Source organism: Triturus cristatus, chromosome 4_1 (assembly GCF_964204655.1).
Source record: "Triturus cristatus chromosome 4_1, aTriCri1.1, whole genome shotgun sequence".
Classification (NCBI taxonomy): domain Eukaryota; kingdom Metazoa; phylum Chordata; class Amphibia; order Caudata; family Salamandridae; genus Triturus; species Triturus cristatus.
Genome location: NC_140585.1, coordinates 277,939,330 through 277,966,270, shown reverse-complemented (window position 1 = coordinate 277,966,270; position 26,941 = coordinate 277,939,330). Strand labels below are relative to the sequence as shown.

General features: G+C 49.3%; 1 protein-coding gene across 4 annotated transcripts in view; it reads left to right on the top strand.

Annotated features, from left to right (window-relative positions):
• KIAA1549 (KIAA1549 ortholog) overlaps positions 1-26,941 on the top strand; it is a 746,373-nt gene that overhangs the window by 418,493 nt on the left and 300,939 nt on the right. For all 4 annotated transcript variants that reach the window (XM_085652039.1, XM_085652040.1, XM_085652037.1 and 1 more), the window contains exons 8-9: positions 2,487-2,632; positions 18,517-18,694. In XM_085652039.1, the coding sequence (XP_085508165.1) occupies positions 2,487-2,632; positions 18,517-18,694 (324 nt within the window). The remainder of the gene's footprint in view (positions 1-2,486; positions 2,633-18,516; positions 18,695-26,941) is intronic.

Sequence of the window (26,941 nt, the reverse complement as noted above, 5' to 3'; positions counted from 1 at the left end):
CTTTAGTGCAGGGGGCGGCTCTGACGTTCTTCACACTACCTTTGTAGTGCAAAGGACGTCGACGGGTCGTCCTCCGTACTTGAAAAGAAAATGTTTCAGGTGAAAAGACCACAAAGTATTAAAAAAAAAAAACAGTCGTGATGCGAGGGAAATGGTTCATTATTTTCTATATTGCGTAACGCCACCTCGCGCAGCTAGCTCGCTGACATCACAGCAAAATGAAATGAAAGCAGACTCCACTAATGGTGCGATCTGCTTTGGCGTTTGCTCTGTGCCAGGGGACATAACTCTCCCACGCCCTCTTTCCAGCACTTTCTCTGCGAGTTGATCCCTGCTGGGGGATCACACTCTTTGTGTCTAGTTTGAAGGAGGGAACAGGCCCCTGGGCATTGACCTGTGCTTTTCAAAGGGTGTTGATGGATGGATGGATGGATGGATGGTTAACTCCGCTTGCATCCAATGATAACTTTCAGCACAGGGCGATGGGTCAGCCATAATCACCGTTGCCTGCCCCATATGTGACTTCCATATGTGACTTTCAGTATTTTTCACATCCACCTGAAAATGAGTGTGCTTTAGTGCTAGGACTGGCTGTCAATTCCTTTGGTTTTCCAGTTTTTCCTCGAATTTCTTTCCTCGGTTTTTTATTTTCAATATTTTTAGAGCATAATACAGCTCCCAGACACGCTAACAGGCTGCTTGCTTGCCGCTCGTTTCAGCTGCAGTGTGCCACACCCAGCAAGGCCACAGCCTCCGTTCTAGGCCACTGCCGTGGGTGTTATTGTCCATAGTTTCTCTGTTTTACGATTCAAAGATGACCAACCATTTGGCTATAAATGTGGCGGCTATGATGGAACTGCAAAACAGAAAAATGGCATGCACAATAAAATTGCAAGACAGCCACCTGCTGCTATATTTAATTTTATTTGTTATAGAAGCATATGCCTTCAATGGTTAGACGGCAGCATGTTTTCTCTTTCTCCTTTTCTTTTTTTATCTTGCTTATGGTGTTGAGTTTGTGTTTATGTAAGTGAGTGAATGCAAGAATAAGTCGGGGAGTGGATGAATGGACACGAGTTCTACGCTGAGTGGCAAAGTCCATGTATGATAACCGTTCATTATTTGATAAGGCACTTTCATTTGAAAGCCAGACGCATTGGCATTGGCAGTGCTTGTTAGAAACGCAAGAGACATTACTTTAAAGTAGTCCTTTTTGGTGCCAGTTACAGTAGATCCCTGATTGCTCTACAAGATCAGATTCATGGAGTTTGGTCTGCTCATTACCAGATACGCATGCAAGCGCTGCAGGTGAAATGTGCATACCTTACACACACCTGCGACAGGGAAAAACCTTACATAATAAATTGCTGTCCCTTATGTCCAAGCAAGCGAACAGAAAAACCACAGGGGCTGTGTAGCTCAGTGATATGATGACTGCATTGAACCGTGCTTACGTGCCTGCCTTTCTTTTTTTTAATTTCCCTTCTCCCCAGAATCTTTCTTATTTTATTGTAGTGTTTTTAATGAATTGAATTGCTGATGTTTTTCGGTATTTCATTTATTTATTTAAGGGATTTTTGTAAAGCCCAGCTATCACTCTGTAAGGAGTCTCTTGCCGCTGAATAGCTTAGTGATGAAGAACGGAAAAAGTGTATTCGTTAGATGGAGCAAGTTCAGGTTACTAAGGATGCCTCCATTTTGTTAGCCGTTGGATTTATGTGCTGTAGATCAAAGATGTGACAACAGAAAGAGTTTTCCATAAACTGAAGTAAACAGTGGCCTCCTCCCTATGCATCTAGTTTGTTTTGTGTCTGTTTGGTGAAGCTATGCCTTTCCTTGTTGCACGCTCCAGTGTATTACTCTTGTGTGTTGCGCTGTGATGTGGTGATGACTCTTTAACCAGCTACAGCACCTTCAGGGCTTCCGCCCTGTTCTACCAGGAGGCAATGCGCACCTCTTTTCTGTAGCAAGGGGTCTCCCCAGTTTCTGCCTGTGGGTTTAAGCACGAGGTTGGCACAGACTTGCTGTTTTAGTTCTTTCTCCTCCCCGCACTGAGAGGCTGTGCACCTTCTGTCCTCTCCAAGGTCAGCCTGCTGTCTGCAGCTCCTTTGATTCCTCCCGTTTCAGCCATCGCTGGAGGGTCCCTGGGGAAGCATTGTAGGCATCCTGTCTGTCCCTTTATTTTAACCCCATGCGGTGACTCCTTTGCCTCTGGTGGGCCTGGTTTTTCCACTCCTCTCCATCCTTCTGCATTCTGTTTAGAGACACACCAAGCATCCCCTCGGCGGTCCTCCTCGCCCAAGTTGTGCAGCGCAATACTGTGAACTAACTCAACCCAAATCCGATCCTGGGAGACCCCCAGTGCATGCAGAGCGTTTGATGGCAGGAAGCGGACCAATGAACAAGATGCTTTGCAGCATTCCACTGCTTCACTTTTACAAAATGTTGACTGAAAGAATGTCTCCTTTCTTTTTTTGGACTTTTAGTTCTTCTCGGCGTAAATGAACAGAAGATTCAAGAAGACGTGTTCCAAGCAGAGATGGAAAGGAAGCTGGCTCTGCTGGTGGGCGAGGCCTTCATGCAGGGGCGGCGGTGGAAGCGCGCCAGCAGTGCAGGGAGCCATACTGTGCAGGTGAGGACGAGCCATGTCTGCTGCTGAAGAGGTGCACGGTGTTGTAAAATCAAGGGACCTCTGTCAAACCCTCACATGCTTATATACCATGCGTCAAGGGGTTTGTGGAAACGGCTGTCATGGTGGGGGCTAGGAGAAAGGGTAAATAATCTTTAATTGATAATTCTTTGCCTTGCACAGCCCTTTCGTTTACATGTTTCTCCCCTGCTTCCATCCTCCAGCATCCGGGTATCTCCTTGGGGGAGCACGGCATGATGATGTCCTTGCAGTGCTGATCAGATGCAGATTCGTTCCTCCCTCACTAAGCTCATCTCCTTCCTTATACTCGCCCCCTTCTTTCTCTCCTTCACTCACATGGAGGTCGAGCCTTCCCTTGTTCTCCCTCTTGTGTGCCCTTTGTCTCTACTCTCCCAGGGCTGGGATTGAGGAAGGCATGCTCAAGGGCGCTGCCAGCCTGTCTTCCATTTCTGAAAGTTGCAGTGATACGTACCTGTGGTGTATGGCAATGGCAGTGGGGACCGAAGGCTCTGTCAGACTCCCCTTCGTTGGAGTTCAGGCCGCCTGGCTGGGCGGAGGCGCTGCTGCCGGAGAAGCATGGATGTGCGGGGGTCCGAGGCGGCTGTCCTGTCCTTCGGGCTGCTGCCGGAGAAGCATGGATGTGCTGGGGTCCGAGGCGGCTGTCCTGTCCTTCGGGCTGCTGCCGGAGAAGCATGGATGTGCTGGGGTCCGAGGCGGCTGTCCTGTCCTTCGGGCTGCTGCCGGAGAAGCATGGATGTGTTGGGGTCCGAGGCGGCTGTCCTGTCCTTCGGGCTGCTGCCGGAGAAGCATGGATGTGCAGGGGTCCGAGGCGGCTGTCCGGAGTCCTTCGGGCTGCTGCCGGAGAAGCATGGATGTGCTGGGGTCCGAGGCGGCTGTCCTGTCCTTCGGGCTGCTGCCGGAGAAGCATGGATGCGCTGGGGTCCGAGGCGGCTGTCCGGAGTCCTTCGGGCTGCTGCCGGAGAAGCATGGATGTGCTGGGGTCCGAGGCGGCTGTCCGAAGTCCTTCGGGCTGCTGCCGGAGAAGCATGGATGTGCTGGGGTCCGAGGCGGCTGTCCTGTCCTTCGGGCTGCTGCCGGAGAAGCATGGATGTGCGGGGGTCCGAGGCAGCTGCCCTCCTTCGGGGCACAGTTCTGAGTGGCTGTTGGCTGGTACTGGTGTCTTCAGCTGCACATGAAACATGTGGTCGTAGCTGGTACCGGAATGGGTAGTGTTGAACACCACACTTTTCCTTCGATATCGTAAGGGCAGCTCTAGCCTCATTCATTTTAAATTATAACACCTACCCCCTTCTCCCCTCCACAGACAGTGCGGAACTGTGGTACAGGTGAAGTATGTGCTCAGCTCCAGATGTATTATACCTTAAGTAAGTCAGACTTCTCAAACTCCTGCGCCGATGCTGTCTGCGGAGAAAGGAGACCAACATTATTTGCCCCCTTGTCCGTCTCCTATTTCTATCCCCCCTCCTCCTTTACCTAGGCAGGATGTTGTGTGCCCAAGCACCTCCTTATGTCGCATTCATGAAAGTCACGAGGATCGCTGCACGTGTCTCCAGGAGGTTCATCTGTCTGGAGCCCTATAGGAAGACTTCCTAAAATATGCTAATCCTCCGGGTTACTCAGAAACCGTGTTCTACTCTAGGGAGCAATACTTTATTTCAGCGCATCTATCTGCTTCATGAAAGGATGGCAGTTTTTTATGTGGAAATCTTGAGGTTATTCATCATGGGGGCCGAACACCCATCTATTAACTGCGATCAACTGGGATGCTCGGTAATAGTCGTAAATCTGGCAACCCTATGCCCCCATCATGCCATCCCATGGTGAGTTTGTTCATTGCAATCCACGGCGCACGGTCTTCCCACAATAAGCCCCGCAAGACACCCTTGATTTGGGAGAAGTAAGAGTTTGGGACAGGGTTGGGGGTGTTCTGCAGCACATAGAGGAACCGCGGACGTGCGAGCATCTTGAACAAGGACGCACGTCCCAGGAGAGTGAGAGGGAGTGAGCGCCAATGTAGGACGTCAGATTTGAAACGCTAAAGTGGTCCGAGCAAGTTTTGTTCAAAAAAGAGATCAATGACCGGGGTTACAAAAATGCCAAGGTAGCGAAAGCCACGGGGAGCCACTAGTATCTCATAACCCCGAGGACTGGCCTGGGGGGGGGGGGGGGTGCCCCATAACGGATACATCTGGGACTTGGACCAGTTTATACTATATCCAGAGTGGGCACCAAAGATATGAAAAATATGAAGCACCCGTCGCAGAGAACGCGCTGGAGAGGCCAGATACAGGAGAATATCAGCATATAACGAGATGCGATCCTTGTGGTCCGCTGTCCATTTAAGCCCCCGTATCCCCGGATCTCCCAGTACCCAGACAGCCAGGGGCTCCAAGACAAGGGCGAAGAGTAATAGAGACGAAGGACAACTCTGCCTAGTGCCCCGGCGGAGAGTGAAAGTGGCAGAGCGATGATTATTGACAACGACATGTGTGGTGGGTTGTGTATACAATAGTCTAATCCAACGTATTATTTTGGGACCGAACCCCATGCGAGCCAGCATGGCAAAGCGAAAGTCCCATTCTACGGTATTGAATGCCATAGAGGCGTCTAAAGAGAGTAGGATCACGTCTTCCTCAACGGTATGAATCCTACCAAGGACCCTGTGCACCCGTCGCAAATTCCAGGCCGTGTTTCTCCCTGGCATGAACCCGGACTGATCCGGATGAACCAGGTCGATAATATAAGGGAGGAGCCGATTGGCCAGAAGTTTGGCCAGGATCTTGGCCTCGACCGTAAGGAGAGAAATGGGGTGGTACGATTGACAATCTTCCTTCGGCTTATTCAGTTTATGAATGACCACAATAGCCGCCGTACGGATATCAGCTGGAAGGAGACCCAACACAAAACATTCATTATATAAGTTCAACAAATGAGGTGCTAATAATGTCGACATGGGTTTAAAAAGCTCGATGGGAAGCCCATTGGGGCCTATCGCTTTGCTGGACCGGACAGTTCGTATATCCTTTTAGATCTCCGCCCCTGTAAGATCCACCTCTAGGGCTTCTCTGTCTTGTCGGAGATGCTAGTCACAGCAATAGTGGCTAGGAGATCGGACGACATCGGGGCTTGAGATGTCTGCGAACTTGTGTAAACCCCCGCATAATCGGCTGCAAAGGAGTCAGCGATCAATTGAGGGTCGGTGAGGAGCGTCCCCTCCGGGATGGCAATCGCCTGCACCCATCTAGCAGCCTGCTCCCTGCGTTCGAGCCACGCCAGAAGCTTGCCCGTTCGTTCACCCTGCTCATAAATCCTATGTCGGGAAGATAGAGAACGCGTCATGGCCTCCTCCAAAAGAAGCTGCCTATAATCCTGCCTCTTGATCGTAAGGCTATGTTGGGTTGCGTGGTTAGGGTTCCGCGCAACTGACTCCTCCAGATCCGACACCTCCGCTTCCAGCTCAGTCAGCCTCTTGGATCGTTCAGCCCTATGTCCCACCATTAGTGACAGTGCCCTGCCCTTTATAACTGCTCCAAAAGCTCCCCACAGTGTCACCGCAGAGTCAACAGAGCCCACATTCTCGGCGAAATAATACTCAGTTTCCTTACGGAGAGCCTCTCTAAGATGTGGTATTTTGAACATCCACGGCTGTATAGTAATGGAGCCAGGGCGCCTTGCCCGTTGTATACCTAAAGACATGAGGACGGGGGAGTGATCAGAAATCCCCCGAGCCAGGCAGCTGGAACCTGTAAAGGCTTGTACATCCTGAGCGTGTGTGAATATGTAATCTGATAGAGACTACTAGCCGCAGATTCCTTAACGTAGAATTATCCTCCGGCGTGAGACTGGACCCGGAATATATTCTTGCCCAACAACTCTGCGCACCGGGGGGGGGGGGGCGCCACCACGCGTCTCTGCCCGACGTCCTCTGCGGGCGTGACGTCAGCGAGGTCATATAAGCCCCACCCCGGTGCGCTGACGTCAGTTTCTTCTTTTCCGCATGCAACGCGGACCCGACTTATGTCCGGGCCTGTTCATGCCTTCTTTTCTTGTTTTTCTTGGGTACACTATGCGAATGCCTTCGGGCTTTAAAATGTGCTCCTCTTGCGCGCGCCAGATGTCGGCGACGGACCCTCACCCCATCTGTATGTGGTGTTTGGGGGAGCACCACGACTCCACAGATTGTGAGGCGTGTCAGCAGATGAAGCCGAAGTCCCGGCAGGAGCGTCGTCGAATGTAGCTCCTGTTGGCACGCATGTCCTGGTCGGCGTCGTAGCCGCGTCCGTCCCCGCGGGCGGCTTCAAGAACCGCCGCCTTCATCTGACATCGTCCCGCTCCCAGGCCGCAGGAGCGTCGCTCACCTGTGGGTAAGTGTCGCAGTTTGTCGCCGAGGCCCGGTCTCCGGCCTGTTGGGGGCGTGGGTTCTCTGCGGGTGGTGCGGCACCGCGCGTCGCCCTCCTATCTGCCGTTTACCGGCGCGGGGGTGACCAGAGCCCAGATGGAGGTCTATGCGGCGGCCTTGCAGGCCTCTTTGGCTCTTCTATCTCCTTCACTTCCTATGAAGTCTGCGGGTCCCTTGCCGCGTGTAGGGGCTCCTGCGGCAGCTCCGGCCCCGGCGACAAAGGGTTTGGATTCAGGTTCGGAGGATGGGGGGCTGTCGGGGTGCGGCCTTTCGGGGGTTCCCTCGTTCGGACCTGGGCGCCACTGGTTCGCTGCAACCCCCTGCGGGGGTCCCTGTGGTGTCGCGGGAGGGTGCTGGGACTCTGGGCGTGTCGTCGAGTCCCACTCGGTCCTCTGGGCAGGCGGCAACCTTGGCCGAGGTGACGCTGCTCAGGCGCTGGCGGCTGCTGGCCCAGGCGGCGCCGCAGGGGCCGGCTAAGGGTTGGGGCGTGTCCCCAGGTCCCCCTCGTCCCTCCATGCAGGCAGCTGCCTCGTTGGAGGTCGACTCGACGCCTGTTCGGCGTCGTTCCCTGGCCGCCCTGGCTCCGACCCCGCTCCGGTCTCCTGTGCCGCGAGTTGTGGCGGAGGTCCTTCCGGTGTCCCTTTCGGCGCCGGTCGACGTTGACCTGACATTGGTCGCGGACTCCACGGTGTCGGGCCGGCGGTGGGTCGTTAAGTCGTCGTTGGACGCTCCCTCTTCCCCAGAGGTTTGGCACTTGTTGGTCTCGTCTTCTCCGGAGACGGGCCGCCGCGTCGTGGAGTTTTCCCCGGCGTCCTCCAAAGACGGCTCATCGGCGTCGCCACGCCCACAGTCATAGCTGGAAGGGCATCAGGTTCCCCATTCCTCGGCCACTCCGCCGCCTCCTCCTCCTCCTCCTCCTCCTCCTTTTCGGACTTGGCCTTTCCTTCCTCCCATTGGCCTGGGGGACGTCCGCCTTAGTTTGCAGCCGTCGCCCACCGAGGAACTGCTTTCCCCTCCACGGGGCCCTAGGGGGGCTGGGGCTGCTTATGCTCGGGCTGTTTCCACAACGGCGGGGCTCTTGCGCATGGGCAATCCAGCTGCCCATTTCCCCACAGATCATCTTCTGGAAGTCCTCCATCAGGGTTATGGGGGTAGGGAGCTGCTTCTCCCCTTTGAGGCCTCGCTTCATACGTCTCTGTTGGGGGCGGCCGACCACTGGGGATCCGGTGCCCCAGCCGCTTCTGCACCGCCACCGTCCTGCACCGCATGACCCTGTCTGTCTTTCCCTCCACCCCTCTACCAGGGGCCTTCTTTTGCAGACTGCCTTAGGTGTTGTCCCCTCCGTCACGCGAGGCCCGCTTGTTGGATTCCTGGGGGCGCAATATCTTCGCCTCCACCAGTACGGCTTTGCGGGCCCTAAACACTCTTTGTGTTTTGGCAAGGGCTACTTCTTGCTTGAGGGACTCGGCGGAGTCCCTTATGTCTGCCGCTTCTCAGGAGGGTGCGTGTGTTGATCTAAGGCACCAAGTGTTGGATGGCCTGGAGCTGGCGACCTTTATTCTTCGCTCTGCTCTGGACGTTTCAGAGGTGCTTGGTCGTACCATGGCTACTTCTGTGGCCCTTCGTCGCCATGCCTGGCTCTGGGATAGTGTGTTCCCGGAGAAAGTGAGGGAACGGTTGGTGGACCTTCCCTTTGATGGCACTCTTTTATTCCACCGCCCCGCGGATTCTGCCATTCAGAGGTTTCTTGCGGGGCTTCGCCCTCCTCTTCCTCAGTGACCTGTGAGTCGGTCTGTGTTTTGGGAGGTGTTATTCCGTGGTTTTCCTGGGGCCTTGTAGAGCGTCTCCCGGTTGTTTGTTCTGTGTGGTTCATGTGCCTTTGGTCCCTTTTGTAAGGGCCTTGGTGCTTTTGGCTGCTGGTCCAGCCCTGTTTTGACTTGTGGTTTTGGCTATTGGTAAGCTGTGTAGAGCCTGCGATTAGGCCTTCTGTGTATTCCTTATTGGCTGGTTGCCAAGCCGTTTGCGGTTTTTTCCGCTGGTCTTCTGTTTGTCCTCTGCTGCGGAAACTTTTTCCTAAGAGGGTTCCCAGGTTCTGGGACGTTACTTGCCCTATGTGGGGTAATGGTAGCTATTATATAGCTTTTTCATGTGCTGGGGAGGTGTGGTCGTCCTTCGGCCTTCTGCTTTCCGTGGCGTCACGGTATGTCGCTGGTGCTATGTTTTTGCTGATGGTTTTGGAGTGGCTTGTGTTGTGCCCTGGGCCGTCCTTCTCTTGGATCGCTGTGTCCCTGGCCTAGTCCGGACTGCTGTCTGCGGCATTGCGTTGTGCCGTCTTTCTTTCTTTTCTTTTTCTTTCGGCCTGGTTCCTCTTCCTTCGTGGGTCTGTCTGTGCCGGGCCCTCCCTTTGGGCGTGTCTAGACCCTTCTTGGCCCTTCCTGACCTCTGCCTTCGGCCGGCGTCTATCTATCCTGGGTGCACCGTTTCGTGGTGTTCCCTGCTCATGGCTGTGCATGCCGGTGCGGGCTTGTTTGTTCTGCTACGCCGTTGTGGCCTTTGATGTATTCTCTTGGGCCTTTCTTCTTCCGTCTGCCCTTTGGCGGTGCGGCCATCCTTGCCTTGTCTGCTGTTTGCGGCGGGGGTGTGTGCAGCTTTCCTGTGTAGGTGTTTCTTCCGTTGGGTCCTGCCTCCAGTTCTACCTCTTCTCTCTGGGGTTGCAGTGGTCCTGGTGTTCCTTGGGGCTTTTACGGCGCTGTCTGGGGGTTGGGCAGTTCTCCCTTGGTTGGGCTTCAGCTTCCTGGCCTTTCCCTTCTTGTCCCGGTGACATGTCCCCTGCTGGGGCCCTCCTCCCTTCTGGGTATGGCTCGGGTATCTATTCTACGTTAAGGAATCTGCGGCTAGTAGTCTCTATCAGATGTACAAGTTACTTACCTTCGGTAACGGTATATCTGGTAGAGACGATTCTAGCCGCAGATTCCTTCACGGCCCACCCTTCCTCCCCGTTCTGCGAGGACCCTCTGCTTGGGTTTCTGCCGTCGCCTCCCTCTGGGTGCCTTGTCTTCTGTGGGTGTCCTCTTCATTTCTTCTGGTCAGGCATCCCTCCAGCTGGTTTCTCTCCAGCGTACGGGCCTACTTTTGCTCCTTCCCTGTCGTTGGAGTTTCTGATCCCCAACCGGTCTTGCTTGTTAGGGGTTCTTTTCCCTATCCTTTGACTTCCTGCTTTTCTCAGAGGTAGTGGCCCTCCTTGGCACTGTAGCCTGCGGAGGGCTTACCTGTCCCTTGACCTCCTACTCCCTTTAGGGAGTATGGCCATCCTTGGTGGCGTAGTATAGGATGGGTTGCTGTTGCTCCTCTGTTCCGGGCTTGTGGCCCTTCCCCTGTGGTTGCAGTCTCTCTGTCTCTCTGTCTCTCTCTGTCTCTCTCTCTGTCTCTCTCTCTGTCTCTCTCTCTGTCTCTCTCTCTGTCTCTCTCTCTGTCTCCTTTCACATGCTTACGCCTCCAGGAGGGCTCTAGCCTTGGCTTGCAAGGTGGTTCCATAGAGTGGTGTTTTGCTCTTTTTTTGCTTTGGTTTCGCTGCTCTGGCCTTCTGGTGCTTTATTGCCACCTGGTGCTTACGCCTTGGCTTGCAAGGTGGTTTCTCACAGTGGTGATCTGCTCTTTCCGGCTCTGGCCTGCTGTTGGTGCCCCCTGGTGGTGATTCTCACCTTTTGTTTGTCTCTCTTTGTTTCTCTGATTTTTTCACACACTGTTCCCATGCTCTTCTCAGTTTTGTTGTGATGGCTCCGCATTGTGGTGCGGAAAAGTTCTCCGAAGCAAACTGACGTCAGTGGGGCTTATGTGACCTCGCTGACGTCACGCCTGAGGAGGACGTCGGGCGGAGTCGCGTGGTGCCGCACCCCGGCGCGCAGAGATGCTGGGCAAGAAAGTTTTCTGGGTCCATTCTCACGCCTGGGGATAGTTCTACATTAAGGAATCTGCAGCTAGGATCGTCTCTATCAGATACATCGTTACTGAAGGTAAGTAACTTGTACGTCCATCCAAGATTGGCTACCATGTACCCCTGACTGAAATGTGTAGCGTGGGTGCAGCGGATTGTACCACCTCCAAATGTCCACCCCCCTCAGGGTGTTGGTGAACTCTGAAAGAGGCGAGCCTCTCGGCGGATCCCCCTGGGGCCGGAGACGGTCCTGTGAACCATCTATTGTGAGGTTAAAATCTCCTCCCAACACTAACACCCCTAATGGCATTTCCAACAGTAGGGTACCTACGTCACGTAGTGGCAGTCGCTGCAATCCAGGGGGAGCATACGCAGAGACAACATTAATGACCCGTCCCTCCCAGGAGCCCGGGAGTGCCACATACCTACCCTGATCGTCAGTCCAGGGTTTATGGATGATATAGGGACAACCCTTCCGGAGGAGAGTCTCCACCCCCCTGGAACCCGAGGTGAAGCCAGAGTGGGCCACCATTTGATAGCCCTTCCTATTGAGGGCTCTACAGGAGTTCCCAACCAAGTGCGACTCCTGCAACAACACCATATCGAGCTCCCTCCGCTTAATAAATTACAATACAACACCCCTCTTAATTTTGTCCCCGAGGCCATTAACATTCCACGTGGACAAACTAAGTGTTAAACCAGGCATTGTAGCTTCAAGTCAGTGGAAAAAGAGAAGAGCCAATGGAGCTCACTTTGCCAGCAGCAGCGTAAGTAGATGACACATATAATAATAACAGCAAAACCTATGGCAAGATTGGAGAACCCAGTATTAAGGAGTACCGATGCAGAACTCAAAAGAAACACAATGAGCAAAAGCCCCCCTTCCCAGAACAAGCCCCCTCCCCCCACCCTGCCTCTCTGCATAACGGGTTTGGAACCACCCGCCACCCCCAACTCGCAGAGTGCCTGTTGCCCTCCCTTGTCAACTTTGGGAACGTGTACAACCCCACTCCCTGGGCATAAAATGATAGGTCCAACAGCCAGGCCCGAGGGTGCCACACACAGCAGTGAAATTGATATATATCGGTTAAGCAACTGAACAGTACTGAACACCAAGTATCCCCAAACATCAGAGGGTCAAAAACAAATCTAAATATCCAGCGAACGACACATCCCCATGGGGAGTCCATAGGGAGAAACCACCTGTAGCACCAGCAGGCCGTAACAGACAAACAGAAGCACTGTGTAGACCTCTGGGGCGGCCAAGTGTGTGCGCTCACCCCGTAGGGCTTTGGGAACTCGCCTCAGAGGGAGGTGGGGATTGGCGCCGCTGACGCCACTCTTTGGTACTGCCAGGTATCGGTGTAGATTTGTGCGATTACTTGCCAACTGTGCGCCAGCCAGTCCCAAGCATCCTCCGGTCTAGTGAAGAACCATAGTTTACCATCCGATTCGATGCGGAGCTTCGCTGGAAATAACATGGCATATTTAATCTCATGTTCGCGGAGAGCCCTTTTCACTTCAAGGAAACTCCGGTGTTTCTGGACCCTTAAGGTGAAGTCCGGAAAGAAAGAAACTTTACTGTTTTCAACTGTCAATGGTGACGCCGCCCTTGCAGTTTGCAGGATCACATTGCGGTCGCGGTAGTTAAACACTCAGGCTAGGAGCGGACGGGGGGTGGTCTCCCGGTTTCGGCCGGCCCCTCGGTACACGATGGGCCCTCTCAATGGAAAAACACTTGGATAAGTCTCTGGGCTGGAGATGCTGCAGGATGAGCTCCTCAACAAAGAGATCGACAGCTGGCCCCTCCCGTAACGCCAAGGATTCGGACATCGTTGCGTCACATTCTACCTTCGTACTCATTGAGTTGTATTGCCATCGCCTCATGGGAAGTACGCAGCTCGATCACCTGCTTTTTAAGGAGAGTAGTATCAGCCACCAGTTCTGTAGTCGTGCTCTCAATGGTATTTACGCGATCAGACAGTTTTCTCATATCTTCCCTCATGAGGGCTACTTCCGTTGCGACAGTGTCAATTCGGTTCTCAAGAGAGGTGCGCACAGAAGTAATCGCCGCTAGAAGGTCTTTATTGGAAGGTTGTGAGTCATCCCCAGGGGCTGCGACACTACCTGATTTTTTCCTTGTGAGTCTTTTGCCATGCAAACTTTTCCAGTTTGGTCTGTGTAGTAGTGTGCCCACTACGGCCCGTCGCCATGTCCGCTCCGTGTGAGGGGGATGATGTAGGGCTAGGAAGCGACAGCCACTCCCTGCCGTGGAGCACCCCACGCCGCCTGTCGGTTTTGACACTTGGCTCCCTGGCCCTATGCCGATGCAGCTCCGGGAAGCACCCCTCAATTGCAAACAGAGGCACAGGTCACTTGCATGAGGTTCTAATTAAGGGAGCACTGTTTAGCTACACGCCCCACAGGGCCGATGACCCCTGTCCCTCGGCCCAGGGGAGTCCACAAGCGTTCCAGTCCCAGGGCAATGCACCAGGCCAAATAGTGTTGTACACCTACCCCGCTGCGGGATGCAATGGGTGCACGCGTGGGTTCTACCAGTTCTTTGCCCACTCACCGGTGCCCGCTGTGTCGCACCAGTGGGGCGCCGCACCCGACAATATTGAACTAGCCGCCAGCGGGCCGGCGGTTTCCCAGCAGAACTCCAGTGCTGCACGTGGGCGCAAGGGAGCGCGACCCAGCAATTCTCAGGGGACTTGTCGATGTTGAAGCAGGCCTCCTCACAGCAGCAGAGGGCCACCCACCGGATCCCTCCTGCGGGCTCCACGTATCGCTGGAAGAGCCTCTTTGCAGGCCCTGGGGGGGTTGCGGAAAGAATACCACCCGGGTCCGAAGCCTCACGGCCAGAGTGTGGCGGCCGGAGTATAGTTTGGATTCCTTCCACCCCCGTGGCGTTCACAAACATGCACAAGTGTCCCGCTGGTAGGCACTGGCTCGTCGTTCTCCGTGCAGGGAGCCGGGGCTGCTCAAACGGCCAGTCCACTCCACTTGCAGACTAGGCCTCAGCTGCGGCGTCGCGCCACACTCCTGCACCGCAACATTTCCTGTCGGCGTGCCCTCGTCTGGTGTAGTCGGTGTCTGGAGCGTCCCTCTGCCGGCACGATCAACTGACCCCAAATTTTGTCCGCACCTCTGGTGGCAGCAAAGGCGATCAGGAGATCCCTGAGGGCAAGAAACAGGCCGGGGCAAATGGACTTAATCGGATGTTTCGGGAGTGGCGCATCGGAGCTCGGCTACCGTGCGGCCATTCCCATCGGCAGTTGGCCACGTCCCCCATCCTAACTTTTTGCACTTGGCCAAGTCAAAGCAAGGTGAATGCCTCATTGATTTTTGGGAGAGTAATATCTTCTTTATTGACCGTCTAAGATAAGTGGGTTCTTTCTTGTCTCCTTGTCTGGGAGGAGAGTCCATGATCCTCCCTTTTAATTACTGCTCAGTATGCAAATGTGCAAAATCACCTACAAGCTCTGCCTGTTTAGTCCCGCTCCACCCTTCCCTATTAGTAGTATGGACCAGTGTTCCTGCCATTTTCCAGGCTGATGCTTAACTTACCTAAGCGACCCGAGTGCGTTTCTAGACAATTTTGATGGGGCGTTCTTGATGCAAATAAATATTAGGGCATCTTTACCAAACAAAGAAGCAGTCCGTATAGTTAAGAGGAAGTACCCTTGTTTAGTAGAGGATCAAATCTTTGTCTGTAGTCTTGTTGTGTTCTCTTTACAAGGATTCATTTTGTCACTGATTTCTGTATGAAGATGCTCGAGGAACGAACACATTGCTAAAATCACACATACACAAGGTCACTGGAGACATTTCCTTGCGGTACTTTTTTTTTTTTTTGCAGTAGTGTAGAGTATGCAGCAGACATAATAAAAGGTTAAAGTAATGTTAAAGTTAAAATCAACCACATATATATGGGAAAACCCTTATTGCGCACGGTGTTCAGTATGTATACAACTGTTCAGAGAAAGCCAAGTTCCTCAAGATACTCCACGTCTGTTCCAAAATTAATGCCCTGCTACAGACAGCTTTTATGTGTATCAAACCACTCACAGTCACCCAACCTACATTGAGAAATGTAGTGATATGAGCGGAGAAGTGGGTACGGTAAACATTGTTTACTCTATGGAGAGAGTTTACTCTATACCACACTGTTTGTAGACAGTGACACTCTAATGAGAAATGCACCACAGAGTAGTAAAAAGTATCTTTTAAGAGCAGTGTACACTCTATGCAACACTTGGAAATAAAAAAGACTATTCTTTTAAAATAACTAAGGTCTGAAGGTTCTAAAGAAAAAACTAACTTCAGCCTTCATACTGTGGTGAAATCTTTACAGATCGCCGGACTTCAGAAGAAAAACAAGCACATGTACATAGGTTAGTATGTTATGTAGAAATTATCATGCTAAGATAATTCTGTCTAATAACTCAAGGCTGCTTATACTTAGTATGTCCTACGTAGGATCTTTGCGTTATTGGAAACTTTTTCTGCAGATCCAAAAAACTTGTGTGGAACATACTGGACACAAGTTATCAACTGTAATCTGCACACAGTTACTCTTAAAAACAAAGATTTATAACGTGTTCAATACCTCTACACACCTATGATGCATTAGGATCATCATGCACACGTGTTTTGTAAACACACCGATTATCTGGACACAGGCTGTACAAAATTAGGTTGAAAAAGTAATATGGAAGTTACCCGCCACTATGTAAACTATAAAACTAAAACACTCATTAGATGATGTAATTAGAGAGGCAGATACACAACATTCAGTTCCACTGATTCTAAAATTATGACAGTCTGGGTAGCACAGGTATCTCCAGGATATATTAAAAATTAAATTCACCAGGCATGTACACTTTTCTGCGGGAGATGTAGTAGTGAGAAATTGGTGAATTAGATGACTGAGAATGGACTGAGGCAATTCCAGCAAGTCTTCAGTTGATCAGTTCAGATTCTTCCATAGAGTTTATTTTCACCCATCTAATACATGGAATATGGACAGAGTTGCTAACCCTGCCTTTTTTCTATGTAATTTAAAAAAAAACAGCACTTTGCACACAGTATGTGAATACTCCGCCATTGCTCTATTCAGGGAAACAATCCATAAGTCTCTTGGGACCATAGTTGGCCAATCTGTTACCCCCGATCCGAAAGAGGCCCGGTTTGGGCTTATAGGGCGGCTGCGAAGGGACCTGCGATGGTTTTTATATTATTCGGAATCGGCATGTCCCCAACCTGGCAAGCCACCTGTAAGCTGATAATGCCATGAGACCAGAAAAATTAGTGATTGCTAATCATGTTTATTCAGATGCCAGGTTAAATGGATCATAAATCCTTTGAAACAGTCTCTTGCTAAGCTGCTATTTTTCAAGCAATAGTTCCTTCAAGGTCTTGATAGTAACATAATAAATTCCAACATTTGTCAATTTGAAGAGCGGATTGGTTTATTTCATCTTGAGCTATGCAGAGCCAAGCTTTTCAGACAAACAAAACTTGATTGTTCTAATTGGCGCAGAGAAGGAGAATATGGTATAACGGCCAGAGTTGACGACTTTGGAACTTAGGAACCAAGTTCAAGTTCAAGTCCTGGCCTCAACTCAACATTCTGTGATTCTTGGAAAATCTCCCCATGCTTTATGAAAATGTAATATAATCTTGTGCTCATGTAAGATGCTCTAATTCCCTTGTGCTAGGTTTGCGCTATATTGAAACTTACAAAAAATAAACAGCAAAAACTTCCCATCCATCCACATGATGAACCACTAAGCACTGAGAGCATCATCCATGTTAAACATAATGGATAGTACCCTTGTGAAGTCTATCGCAAAATCGTTAACACAAAAATGATCAAATATGTGGAAATGATCGCTCTTAAATAATCGGTATCCAGGACAATTACAGTCAGCCCTTACGTTTCACCTTCGTAATTGTTTCGGTGTATAATATAGACAATCTTTTACTTTATACTGCTATAGTTTAAGATTAGCAGATTTAACAGTTGGGTGAGCCACAGAATAGGCATAAGAGATCTTAGCCCAGACTTTTGAGACCAGTTGGAAGGTTAACCCATCAAATACAAGGCCGGACTGGCCGTAGCGGGCACTGGGCGTTTCCTCAGTGGGCTGCCTGGGTGCGGGCTGGTATTGGGGCCCCTGGGGGCTATTTTGTTACATGGGGCCTGCCATATCGGCCACCCATGTAACAAAATGGAACGAAACCGGCCCTTGTAAACAGCTCGGCCGCACCCCTACCGCCCCTTCGGTTCCCAGTCCCGCCCTGATTAAATAGAGCAGATTAGTGAATCCTATAGTTCTTGAATTTGGATCTACAAAAACTTTTAAAACTAATCCTATTAGAGTGAGTCTTCAAAAATTGTCCTGAAAGATTGTGCTATGGTCTGCTATACAAAGAGGAACATTGGTAACTGAGATTTTGCCATTGTTTTGGTAAAGATCATTTACCACCTTTCTTCATCTCTAGATGATATAATTCCACTTACCTACTTTGGAAATTTAAGGGGAATTCTGTTATTTTCAAGAACTGTTGAGGCTTATTAGCTTTTTTTGTGTACCACTTAGGGTGACACAATAAGTATAAAAAACAGTTGGCCGTTCAGGCTGGACTGTTACGATTTGAGAAGGATCAAGTATTATTTGCATATTGCTGGGTCCAAACTGAGGTAACATGGTGTGCAAAATAACGATGGATTGGGTAATTACCAATGGCTGAGATTAATTCAAGCATTCCATCCATCAGTTTTTTGTATGCTTTAGTTTGTCTCCCTCCTCCAGAAGGCATCCATACATGATGTTGATCAATTTCCATGACCCAAATCCTATGGAAAACAACTTATTTGGCAGCCATCAGGGCTACTACTCATTCCTTAGGCAAACAGTGTGCTCTGTCTGGGCTGGCGCGCAATTTGGCCTCCCTCTACTGCATTTTGCTAATACTACTCTATGCACTACAGGGCTGATGCCAGGATTTAGCCAGCCTGTTCTGAAGAATTAATTTTGCTAAACCACAAGGACAGTGAGGTTTCCTTCCCATCTTTAAATATTTTAGTCGTCCTGACCAACTCTCCTGACTCTTGTAGATGGGATCCTAGTCTCCATCGTTCTAGACTAAGTTAAACCCCGCCTACTTTCTGTCTGCACCCAGTAGGAGTAGACTAAGAGAAAACTTCTGAGGTGTGGAAGTCATGAGCTGCATATGTAATGGGCCAGGCATAAAGGTGCGTGTTAGCTCTTTACTATGCAAACAGTGTTCTGATTTGCTGCCTGGGCATCCTAGGAGTGTGAGAAGAGGTGAACTAGGAACAGCTAAAACAAGTGTTATTATTGTGCGAAACCTGTACTATTTATGACACCAATTCATCACCTCAGCGCCCTATCACGCGCCTGTTGTTTTTTGCCTAACTGCATTGGCTGATCTTTAATTAACTTCTTACTGAATCTTTGACTCCAGTTTGTTCATTTTCAGATTGTTAATGTATCGCGGATTGAGGGTTCAGATAATCCAGCAGCTCTAATATATTTTGTGGAAGATGGGCATGGTGAGAGACTTGAGGCTGCTAAAGCTGCAGACCTGATCAACATAGTAAACATCCAAAGGGCAGCCATCATCTTGGGATACCGCATCCAAGGAGTTCTTGCACAGCGTAAGTACCCACTGTCTATGTAAAATATTGCATGCGGCTGGTTGATGAATGCTTTTTCACACCCAGTTTTTTTGTAAGCTCTCAGAATTGTCATGATGATTATATAAAAAGTCACCAATACCCGACTCCTACATTTCTTTGTTCATCATAGAACATACACAGTAGACCTGTTTCTGTTTTTTGGACTTGTATTTTCTACGATTGAAAAGAACTATTTAGGCTCTCTAAATGGCATATGTTATAAATGTTAGTGGAATGGCACTTGTCTACTTTTAAACGTCATTGCTTTAGCATGTAATTGGTATGATAGTGTAAATGTGCATCACACAATTAGTTTTCCTTTAAAATAGTGATTTGTGGAATTTTACTAAACTGTGTCTAGATCTGTAAAACTGTCAGTCTTCAAGGAACCAAGAAATACTTTCATAGAATGTTTATTTCAGCTGTTTTGTGACATAGCCCCCATGTGTTGCACAGAGATTGTCATATTTAAAGATGTGAGGATTTAACTGACAAGTTTACACATTTTTACCACCCTTGCCATCCTGAATTAATCCCTAATTGCATTGTGTGACCAAAACCTTTCCCCACCTCATCACTGTTATTCATTGGCTTGATTTGTGCATTAAGTGTGAAACTCATACACACATCACTGTGCAAGTACTTTCATAAGCACATTGTTTTTATAACATGTCTCTCCACTAATCTGTCAAGTAGGAGACTGAACAGAAGTAACGCCCGACTGTGCACAAGTATCTTTTGCCAACTAGGTACTAGCCAACCTTTTCCAAGGGGCATACAAGTACCCTATAAGGCTGGATATATATTGTAAAGGAACAAGATAATTTACCTAGATAGCAACCATTGAAGCAGAGTAATAAAGAAACGTATTTATATGAAAAGAAAGAGCCTGAGATGGCACTTTCTCTCAAGAAATAATTGATGTTTACAAATCATATGATGCATTCTGTAAGTACCAATGATCCTACATATTGCTTTTTGAAGGCTAGTTTTTAAAGGCATTTTTACGAGGCATTCAAAAGGTCTTTCAAGAGGAGCCAAATTTAGTGATCAAGTAGTAAGTTAGGTTATGGTTGAGTAGATGCCACCTACGTCAAGTGCATAGGCTTCAGAGACAAATACCATAGGGTGCTTGGGGCCTTTCTTTTTTTTTTTTTTTTTTTTTTTTTTGAAACCGTTTATTGCAGGTTGTAAAAGTTACAGGTATGGGCCTACAACCACCCGGCCGGCCGCTAGAATGACAAAAGCATATTGCATACATACAGTAAAAGTCTCTCGGCAGTGTAGAGCAGTGAAACAGGAGTAATCAGTGGTGCAGGCCACACAGCTCCAAGCCCATAGTACGGTTCCCTTTTCTTGAAACAAAACAACACCAAAAAACCACACCCGCAAGGCAACCCGCGATCTAAAGTGACAGCACGTGCTCCATAAGTGGGGGATCCAAACCAGCAGCAGAACTCTGAGGAGGGGAATGGGAGTAGGTCAGGGACTGGGGGGACCGCGCGCCCACGGCCGAGGGAGGGGGGGCCGTCTAGGGAGACGGAACAGGTGAGGCAGCCGGTAGCAGTGGTGGCTCACAAATACCCCCGCGGTAGGCGTTCCAGGGGCCCCAGAGTTTCACCCACGCATTGGGGCCTTTCTTAACAATGTTTTAAACAACATTACAGGATTCTGGCACATTTAAAGTAGATAGATACTACACATCACATTACTCAAAGGAAAACGTGTATTTGTAAAGCGTACAATCACTTGTAGACCTCTAGGTGCTGAATAACAGATGTTTGTTACCCAACTCATTGGTGCTCATTTTATCAACCTCAGATGGATGAAAGGCCAAGTGGACCCACTGGGATTTGAATCTGCACCCATGAGGTCGAACACAAGCCTCTGCAGTGGACTCATTAGTCCACTGATCCACCAGACCTGTCTGACAATTGATTATATAAGATAATAGATATCAAATCCACTTGGTTCACACAAAAATGCTTTAGGGAACTATTTACTCTTTCAAAGTACATTCCAGCAAACACACTAATGTAAAAACTTGCCCCTTAGGGCCTGACTGATTACTCGTAATGAGGCCCTTAGTCACTACCATCTACAGATCTCTCTATCAAGAGATCTCAGAGTAACGACCCAAGTAAGGGTATTTCGTGCATGAACTCCTGGGCAAGCGATTTGTCCGGGCCCCTGCACTGGAGAGTCATCAATCCCTTTATGCTCCATAATTGAGGTATCCACTGCTTTAGGCAGGTGTAACAGCCCGTTGTGTAGTTATCCCTTCTCTTCCTGTGTCCGATGTCAGTGTCTTGTTCATAACAAACATTATTCCTTAGGCTGCTGGAACATATTGAGAATGGAAAATCAGGTAAAAAAGGCAATGGCCCACCTATGGGAGGCATTTACAGCACATGACTGCTAAAGGTGCCACCCGTCCTGGGCCACATAAAACAGAAGCTCCAGACTCCATCTACAACAGAAGCTAACACATCTGCCATTTTCATGTGTAGCCCTGCTTGAAGACCCAAGCACTGGTACACCTAAGGTACCCTGATTCACTGATCTTCTAGTAGCAAATTACATTACTGAGGACAAATGAGCAAGCACTGCATTCGTTTCCCAGGATCCAAATAAAGAACAGTGGCTCTTCGCTTCAATAGCACTGGGTCTGCAGCAGCAAGCACCCCTCCCTGGCATCTTTGCTTGCGCCAGCTGCCAACCAGCTCACATGGTCCCTTAAATCAATCAGATGTACCTAGGACACCAGGAGAAAGCATCGCAAGTGTTTTGCAGGATGCACATGTGCTGCTGTTTACGAGGAGGGTCACATAATAAGGTGTGTGAGATGGCACTTTGCCCACAGGCTATAGATTCAGTATCCGTGTGTTAACAAGAACTCTATACTTGTCTAGACCAGTCAAGAGTCAGACAATCAAACTAAATATATGGAGAACATTAAGTAGTAAACAATTATAAAGCTTGTGTAGGCTCTAGGAGAAAAGTGCTGGCAGGAAATGGATTCATTGAATTCAGTCAACATTCCTATCTATGATCATATTGTATATTTGTATGGAGACCAAGGGAAATTGCCTTCTCTGAGAGGCAAGAATACCTACTAGTACTGCTATGCACAGAAGACAAGTTTTGGTCAAAGGTGCTTGAAGGAAAATGGACAGCTGAATAGCGGTGTAATGTGGAGTCTCTCTATCTTAATTCCCAGTTAACTTGACCATCAATGTAAAACTCCACAACAGCAACACATGGATACCCACCTTATACCATCACATGATAATCAAGAGAGCTTATCCAAAGTATTTTTTTGCTTGTTCTAATAACTTGGACTCCCTCCCCCCCCCTCTCCCCCCCAAATGGAACTTAATGTTAACATACATTGAATTCTGGCACTGTGCACCCACAGATAGATCAGCATGTATGTCTTTCGAAGGAGAACATAAGAAACACCTTCACTAAACGTGGTGCAAAGAAAATCCTAAAATAGAAAGACTGAGGAGGAATTATGCTGTTAATCCATATTGTTGCTAAAATAGTAGTTTGTTTCTTTCACAACCTGTTTCATTTTGAGGCACTCAGTGAAGACCTAAATAATGTGCAAGATTAAAACCTACTTTCCTTCACCACATACTGGATAAAAAAAGGTAAGGTGAATCCTTACAGAGTCCTGTAATGTAGTCTCTGAAAAGTAGAAGCATGGGCCTTATAGGCAGTCTTGTAACACCTCGTCTACTGACCGTGCTTCTCATGGAATAAGCAATGAAACAGGAAACCTAGACTCCTGCAATCCTCAGTATGTCAGTGATCTAACTCACCAAATCGCGTTCTGAAATCATAAAAACTATTGTTTGTGCCCGGAAGCTGGTGGTTGAAATCTTATCATATTATGAGATGAACACAATAATTACCTGTAATAAGGATTTCTGTCAACTGAGAAAGAAAATAAATGATACAGATTTCTGTCTTTTTAGCAATGTAAAAATGGGCACCTTTATCTAATAGTTCTAAAGCTGATAATTCCAAAGATGTATGTAAAGTCAGTTAGGCCATTCAAATTTACTAAGATGAGCTTCAGAGGGAGGGATGGAATCTGTGCAATTGTTATATCTAAAGACGCTGACCACTTTCCAGAGACTGCCTATGCAACTTTTGAAGTTAAGGTTTACCTTATTTGAATGGTTTCAAGATGGGAACTCCCACTGGATGCTGTGTGACAAAATATAGTTCCACTGGATAATAGCCAGTTGAGATGGCGGGGCAATAAAGAAATAATTGTCCTGTACCATAATTCGTCTTGAATAAGGAAAACAAGAAGTCTGAAGGAAACAACTTGGCTCAAGCCAGGTTAAAAGCCATTCTGGTTTTCAGATGGTCAGGATGAAGTCTGTAGCTTCTGGCAAAGTTTTAGGGAATTGCAAATGCCTCCTTAAACTGACATTTCAAGAGGAAATGCTTGCTAAAAATGAAGGAGGTATATAACTTGCCCTGTAGAGTGAGAGAGGGAGGTCATCAGAAGGCAGACCCTCAGTGGAAACCAGTGCCAGGCCTTCCCTTCTGGCAGAATTGTTCCATTCATGGTTTGTTTGTAAACTGCCAGAGGAGATAGGTGATGAACATGTAGCTGACTCTGACTAGTCATTCAAAAAGACATTATTCGCTGTCACATGCAGATATGTTCTCCAAGTGTAAAGATTAACCTATGGATTCACAGTTCAGTGGCCCAGAAGGTATAACATCGAGCTGAAAACAATGGAGCAAGGTGCTAGTTCATTGCCATTTTATGGGTGTCTTCTATACCAGTCCACCGTCCAAGCGATCTATCTTGAAAAGAAATTTGATGAGTGAACCTAAACATGCAGAACTAGCATGCCAACTAAGAGAAGGTTATGGACCTCCGCATATGTGGTGGTCTTTTTCAAAATTAATTTTGTCATGTGGCCTGCAGGAAAAGAGTCTTCCGGTATCTCCTGTGTGTTGATGTGCAAGTTCTGTCCGTGGACTGACCACTGATTGACAGCCCTCTGCAAGAGTCTATCTCACAGTTCGCTTGCTAAGGCCGACAGGGAGGGCCGATGACTCGCTTGGTTGCTGCGACAAGAAGGCAGTCATGCCCCGATAGGAGCAATACGCACGATCAGAGGAGACCCTGGTCTACACACAGCGGGAGATGCACAATGCAATGACTGACCACTATGCCTAACTCTACAGATCTAGAGGGAGTGGCCCAAGAAATGTTTTGGCGGGATTTTTGGACTCTGTCCAATTGCCCACGGCCTCGGAGGAACATACGGACGAACTTGACAAGCCACTCTCCTTGGAGGAGATCGGGGAGGCGATAAAATCCATGGCATCCGGGAAAATGCCCGGACCAGACGGATTGCCAGCCGAATACTATAAAGCGTACTGTGAATTCTTGGTGCAACATCTCCACGCACTATACACCACGGCGCTGGAGGAGAGTACACTAACCTCCTCGATGCGGGAAGCATATCTGGTCTCCCTGCTAAAACTAGACAGGGCGCCACAAGGTCCTGTCGACCCTTGGCGCTACTAAACGTAGACTATAAGATTCTTGCCAAAGTGTTGGCGGAAAGATTAGTGTCGGTAGTCCCCCATTTGGTTCACTCTGACCGAAATGGTTTTGTACCCGCCAGGTGCACGTCGCTGAACCTGCGGAGATATTTCAGAGTGGCGACCGAAGCAACATGGGAGTAGCCTAGAACGGGATGATCCTGGACCTAGAAAAAGCATTTGATTGCTTAGAATGGAGCTACCGGTCAACAGTGCTGCTGAAATACGGCCTGGGCGCGGGGTTCCTCTAGATGGTCGATCTCTTGTACAAAAACCCCACAGTCCGAGTACGGCTGGGCCCATATGTATCCGATGCTATACCAGTGCGCCGGGGCACAAGACAGGGGTGTCCCTTATCCCCTCTGCTATTTGCGCTGGCGATAGAGCCTTTGGCGTTGGCGATATGCGCAAAATTGGGGGATGGAATACCACTGGGGGATGCGGTGCATCAAGTGTCGCTGTATGCAGACGACCTGCTGGTTTATGTGAGGGTCATAGGAAACATACCTGATCGGCTGGCGCACATACTGCAGGCTTTTGCCACTGTTTCGGGACTCCGAGTGAATGCTGGCAAGTCCTGCATCTATGCGTTTGGGGAGGGCAACCTTGACCCGGGGTACACTCTTGGTGGTACGCGAGTGCAGTGGAGAGAGTGCACCTTCCGCTACCTTAGGATACAGATATACCGCCAGCCCAAAGACTTGTTCGATGGGAACCTGGGAAAGGCTGTAACGGCGATCAAATTGCAGGTACGCTTCTGGAGCACACTACCGCTGACAATCACTGGCAGGGTAGTGCTAGCCAAAATGGTCATGCTTCCCCGACTCCTGTACTACTTCGCTAATTTGCCCTTGTATGTACCTGCGACCTTCTTCACCGCACTCACTAATTTGCTGATAAACTTTATCTGGGGCCACGCTCGGCATAGACTGGCAATGGCGAAGCTGTATCTGCCGGCTGATCAGGGAGGCCTAGCTGCGCCCTGTTTCGAACACTACTACCTTGCAGCACAACTGCAATGGATAGCCCGCCCTACTCCCTGGAACAAATAACCAGACTTTTCCATCCTGCTGCAACAGCTAAGCCGCCAACGCTGCTTCTATTAGCACTGGCGTACAAATGTTACTGCAGGGCTCTGTATCTCACCAGGGCTGTTGTTCCATATGCACCTGAGGTGCCACTGGAGTGGTCCCCTAGCGAGGATGGGGTGCTCCCGTCTACTACAATTGCAGAATGGTGTAAAGCTGATATACTAACCCTTGGAGATCTATATCGGGATGGCACGCTCATGCCATATGAATCCTTGGTGGCGGAAGAGGGACTTCCGCCAGGGCAGTTCCTTGCGAACTGCTCTTTAGTGGCAAAACTGACCGCCAAATGGGGGGATATGACCACGGAGCCCAATCAGCACCTCACCATACAGTATCTGCATGCTATGGGGAGAGGTCGGCCCCTTATCCGCTGGTTCGTGGCGTCGCTCCGCACCCACACGGCAGTAAACCTGGACCCACTCCGCCACAAATCGGAAATAGATTTGAGGCGGCAACTAGCGTATAAGGAGTGGGAGAGGATACTCAATAGTCCGGTGCGTGTTCCCAGAAATATAAGGTTCCGCCAAATACAGTTGTTCATAGTTCATAGGGCATATCTCACGCCTGCGCTAATAAACCGGTATTTTAATCGCAATGATGCGACGTGTCCAAGGTGTCGTGAACAAGGGGCGGAGTTGTTGCACATGTTATGGACTTGCCCTAGGCTAGCTGCATACTGGCACACGATTAATAAGACTGTTACAGGTCTGCACAGGCCGCACTGTGCCCCTGGAGTGGCCGGTGCATCTGCTGCATCACTTCAAGAGAACCCCTGCTGAAAAGGTGACGTCCCGGTTTCTAGATCTGGGACTAGTGGTCGCGAAATGTCTCATAACAAAGCGGTAGAAGGCGCAAGACCCGCCGCATGCGAGGGCCTGGCGCTTTTCGGTTCTGGTATGGGCTAAGGTGGAGGGAGTCGCCATCCTGAGGGAAGAAACACTGGGACTGCGGAAAGAACCCATAGCGACCCATTGGGAAAGAATGCTCGGCGCGCTGCAACAGATGGAGATGGAGGGGTGTCCCAAGAGAACTGGTGCTGAACGCGCGAGGGGGGGGGGGGGGGTGTCTATCTCACAGTCATGACTTTCGGCAAACTCGATGATGAATCCAGGGTCCAAGCAAATGGTGACTGAGGTTCCCGACCGCTCTCTGTTGAAGTCAAAAAGCACGTACTAAGGAAAGGGTTCAGATAGGAAGGTACAATTAAATCAATCTATAAAAAAGGTGCAAGATTCTTAGGTGGCTGCAACTGATGGAGAAACTATATAGTTGAGTATCCAAGAACCTTGCAACCAGAAATGTAGCAAAACCCACATAAGACATGGTGTAACTAGCAATCCATTATGAAGTTTTTTCCAAATTAAAATGTAACCAATCTATTACAGAGATTATTATTTTTTCTTTAAAAAGTAAATACTGTATACATGTTAAGCAGACACCACATGGGTAGACTATAGTGCCATGCTCAAAAAATAAACCACAGACCTGCTGTTTCGCTCGATGATGCAAGGAAAAGTGCATGCCCCCAGGATTACTCCAACATGCTAGCCCA